At 36.2% G+C, this 4,699-nt stretch overlaps 1 protein-coding gene across 1 annotated transcript in view; it reads left to right on the forward strand.

Moving 5' to 3' along the window:
- The window catches only part of AGTPBP1 (ATP/GTP binding protein 1), a 273,980-nt gene that overhangs the window by 137,830 nt on the left and 131,451 nt on the right, over window positions 1–4,699 (forward strand). Inside the window, exons 15-16 of the mRNA XM_006900869.1 lie at window positions 2,599–2,685; window positions 2,770–2,918. Of these exons, the coding sequence (XP_006900931.1) occupies window positions 2,599–2,685; window positions 2,770–2,918 (236 nt within the window). The remainder of the gene's footprint in view (window positions 1–2,598; window positions 2,686–2,769; window positions 2,919–4,699) is intronic.

Consider the following 4,699-nt stretch of genomic DNA (forward strand, 5'->3'; position numbering starts at 1 on the left):
TTAGGGCTGTTGTGCATAGGGTCGCTATGAGTCGGAAACGACTCGACGGCACATAACAACAACAACATGGACTGCTAGGAGAACAAACAAGTTTGCTCTGGAGAGGGTCAAGCCAGGCTGCTCCTTTGAGGCAAGGATCCTAGAGCTTCGTTTGACATACTTTGGACATGTTACAAGTCCTTGGAGAGTGACGTCATGCTTTGGAGGGTTGGAGGGACTGCGCAGGAGAGGAAGGCCCTTGATGAGATGGATTGATTCAGTGACTGGAGTAATGGGGATAGGTGTGTCAGAGACAGTAAGATTGGCAAGGAATACAGCAGGCTTTAGGGCTGTTGTACATAGGGCAGACAACTTGACGGCACATAACAACAACATATGGTAAATTCTAACTTTTTCCTCAGAGTCATCAATTTTCAGGGAAACAAATTTTTACCTGCTTGACAAAGAACATTACTATTTGCTGCTGTGGTGCATAGTCAAATCAGAATCGACTCATAATTGACCTTCCTGTAGTTTTTAAACTCTGTACATCACAAGACAGAAAATTACCCATTTCTTTGCAGCAAAGTAATTTTTGAATTTGAACCACCTGCCTTTGGTTGGCAGCACAATTTTTTACCCACTAGGCCATCAGAGCCCCTATGAGAAGGAACATAAGGTTGCAGATTCTTCACAGTTTCCCGTCCCGTCTTGTCACTTACTGTTTATATTTGCTTTAGGCCTTTCAGTTACCTGGCTGACTGAACTGTTCATCTCACAATGAAAGTGTTGCTGTATTTTACAATTTAGGAGTGTTGCTGACATCTTTATACTTTAGAATTTGGATATAAGTATAATGAAAGTTACAAATGTTGAATGTCACTATTTTAAGTCATTTACCTTCTTCAGATGAGAAATTCTGTTAGTCCTCGTGATATTCTCTCAAACCAACATTTAATTTACTGACCTTTTTTTGTAAGAAATGAAAGACTTTAACATTTCTTTTTAGATACGAATGAAGAGTATGCCAAAACTAATGACAGAATTTGATGTAGTATTCTTGGAATGGAAATAGCCACCTTATTTATTTGAAAATATTTTTGTTATTTCAATTTATAATTCTGTGTCAGATAGATGAGCAGCTGTGGGAAAGAACAGAAGCTGCAGTGTGGGCTCCCTGAGTGTAGTATCCCAGGCTCTTTATAATTGGCATTGCTTTGGAGAAAGGTTCTGCAATCCTCTTTTATAGCTGCCAGTGCAGAGTGGGCATGAGTACTTGTGATAAATTGGGGAGAAGTAACTGCAACAGTATCTAACACTTACTAGACTTTGAATACATGTTCTTGTTATGTACTGTTGAGTCACCTGTGACTCTTAGCCACCCTATGTACAACAGCTCTGCTTTATCCTGTGCAAATCTCAGTATTCTAACACACTTATCCCACCTTCCTCCATTACCCCAGTCACTGAATCAATCCATCTCATCGAGATTCTTCCTCTCCTGCACTGTTGCTCCATCCTCCCAAGCATGTTGTCCCTTTCCAGGGACCAGTCCCTCCTTGCAACATATCCAAAGTATGTCAAATTAAGCTCCAGAATCCTTGCCGCCAAGAGACAGCGTAGTTTCACCCTCTCCAGGGCAAACCTGTTTGTTCTCGTAGCAGTCCATGCTATATTCAATACTGTTCTTCAGATTAAAGGCATCAATTCTCCTTCTGTCATCCCTTGTCATTGTCCAGTTCTCTGATACAAGTAATTTCAAAGACCATGGCTTATATCACATGCACCTTAGTCTCCAGACTGTCATCTTTGCTCTTCAGTACTTTGGAGAGGTATCTTGACACCATACTTTCCGAGTACAATACGTCTTTTCATTTCCTCGCTGCTGATGCCAAGAGTATTGACTGTGGAGCCAAGCAGGCTAAAGGTGTTAACAATCTCTTCACCATCTATCATGATGCTGCCAGTCGTTCCTAGAGCAATTAATGTGTAAGTTGTGTTCCCATTCCTTCTTTTAGTGCTAATTAAATAAAATCATTGATACTAACACTTTCTGAATTTAAGATACTACTTTGAGGTTTGTATAGATTATCATGGAATTGGTACTCATACAGGTCATGAATTATAAAAATCAGTCTGGTCTTTTCTGTGTGGATATGAGTATTTTATAAATAACATTATTTCACCTTTATAAAGATCTTTACTTTAAATCTAGTAATACATCTCTTATTATAATATTTTAGTCTTTAAAAGTTAGCCAGAGTTTGTATTTTGCCTGATTATGTTCTTTGCTTTGAAAAAAACAAGTGTAGGGGGAACTCTGGTGGCCTAGTGGCAAGGAGCTGCAACTACAATCCCAGAGGTGCACAGTTCCAATCCACCAGATGCTCTGCTGGGGAAGGAGGGAAAATCTCCTCCTGTACCAGTCAGATCTGATTTGACGGTACATGCACACAAAAATAATAAAATAAAATATTTAAAAAAAGAAAAAAACAAGTGTAGAGGAAAATATGGGATAATATGGCAGTAATGTCATATTTTTAATCTGTGTTATATTTGAAATTTTTTGCTTACCTGTTTAAAAGCAATATAATTTATTAAACTTACAAATTTTTTTAGTTATATAATTCCAGAAGAAGGAGATATTTTGAAATTTAATTCCAAATTTGAATCTGGGAATCTACGCAAAGTTATTCAAATTCGAAAGTAAGTAATTGGAAATTTCCTTATTTTTTTCCTGTACAAATAATTTTCTGATTTTCATCAGATTTATTTATCTTCTTTTTTCAGAAATGAGTATGATCTTATTCTGAATTCAGATATCAATAGCAATCATTATCATCAGTGGTTTTACTTTGAAGTCAGTGGGATGAGGCCAAGTATTGCCTACAGGTTTAACATCATTAACTGTGAGAAGTCCAACAGTCAGTTTAATTATGGTAAGGCTGTTCTCTTTCCATGTTGACAGGATTTTAAGACATCTTGATAACAGAAGTTTTTAAAGAATATGCTACTAAAGTTTGAATAGTCTTTTTTGCTCACTAGTTTTGAAAACTTTTGTCTTTAATATTTGCATGTTTACAAAATTTGATATGCAAAATTAGGAAAGTTTTGATTTATTGGTGAAAAGAGTTAAGCTTTCAAAGGCAAACTATAATGAGCATGGTTGATTTAGCTACAATGAAAGCAATTAAAGATTAATTATGAATCTTAAATTCCTATGAATCATTTGTAATGTTAATCTTTGTAGTAAATCTTTACAGGAGATGATTGCTCATTATTTTTCAATTGATGTTAGTATATTTGAATTGCTTATCTGTCAATCAACTGCTTAAAATTTTAAGTATCAATTAATCGAGAACAGAAGTACACAAATCAGCCTTTTATTTTGAAATATAGTTATAATGTTTTTGAAATGTTTATAGATTCACAGGTAGTTAAAAATGACTATGAGGTCTAATGATCTCTTCACCAATACTCACAAATGATTATATCTTATATATGTATAACATTTTCAAAATGAGGATATTGACATTGGCAAAATGAGTGTGTCTAGTTCTGTGCCATTTTAACTCTTGTATATTTGTATGTTTCCTGTAAATTTTTAAAATTTAGTGTAAGAACTTCTATTTGTAATTTCCTGTGAATTTTTGCTTGATTATAAATGTTGAATTTTGTCATATTTTTCCCCCCCATCAGTTCATAGGTTTTTGTTGTTGTTGTGTACCATTGAGTTGGAACCCACCCATAGCTGACCCTCCAGTGGGTCTTCAGAAGCAGTGAATTGCTTGGGAGGAGATTGTCCAACCTGCTCTTGTGGAGCAGCTGGTGGCGTTGAAGCAGGGACCTTCTGGATTGCTGAGCAGCGTCTTGCCATTAGGCCACCAGAGCACTTATAGGCTCTTAAGATTTTTTTATTTTTTTTTTATTTAGCCCAATACAGTGTTATTATATTGACTGGTTCTTCAATATCTGAGCATCCTGGAATAAAGCTGGTCGTAGGGTGTAAGTCTTCTATAAAGCTGAATTCTGTTTTTCTAATTTCATAAAGAATTGGGAAGTATTCCTTCCTCAACACTACCTTTCTTATTTCTGGTAGAGTTTGTGCAGAATTAATGATTGTTTTTCTTTAGACATAGTATAATTCTCCAGTAAAACCATCAGGCCTGGAGATTTCTTTTTTGGGTAATTTTTAAGTTAGAAATGTAGTCTCTTTGCTCTTCCTCCTTCCATTTCCTTCAACTTGTAACCATTTCATATCTTAACCATCCATTGGGTTTCTGAGGCTGTAAACTGCTTGGAAAATTGCCTGTCTTTCACCTGTCTTTCTCCTGGGGAGCCTTTGCTGGTTTCAGACAGCTTTTGAGTTAGCAGTCAGCTCCCTACAGACTATAGGCTTATTAATATCTTTGGAGACATATTACTATCAGCTCCTAAAATCTGTGCATCGAGTTGATTCTATCTCATTGTCAACCCAGTTAATAGAGTGGAGCTCTTGTAGAATTTCCAAGGCTGCAATTTTTTACCAGAGTGAACTGCCACATTATTCTTATCTACAGAGGTTTATGAATTCGAGATACCAACCTTTTAACTAGTTAAGTGCTTTAACCATGACACCACCACAGCACCTTCAGTAGCTTATTGTCCAGTGATTCTAACTCATAGTGTGACCCTCCACCAGGCCTCTGAGTTAGTAAATCTTTTTTTTTTTATAATTATA

Source organism: Elephantulus edwardii, unplaced genomic scaffold (genome assembly GCF_000299155.1).
Source record: "Elephantulus edwardii isolate Elephantulus edwardi_28Jun2011 unplaced genomic scaffold, EleEdw1.0 scaffold00298, whole genome shotgun sequence".
NCBI lineage: Eukaryota > Metazoa > Chordata > Mammalia > Macroscelidea > Macroscelididae > Elephantulus > Elephantulus edwardii.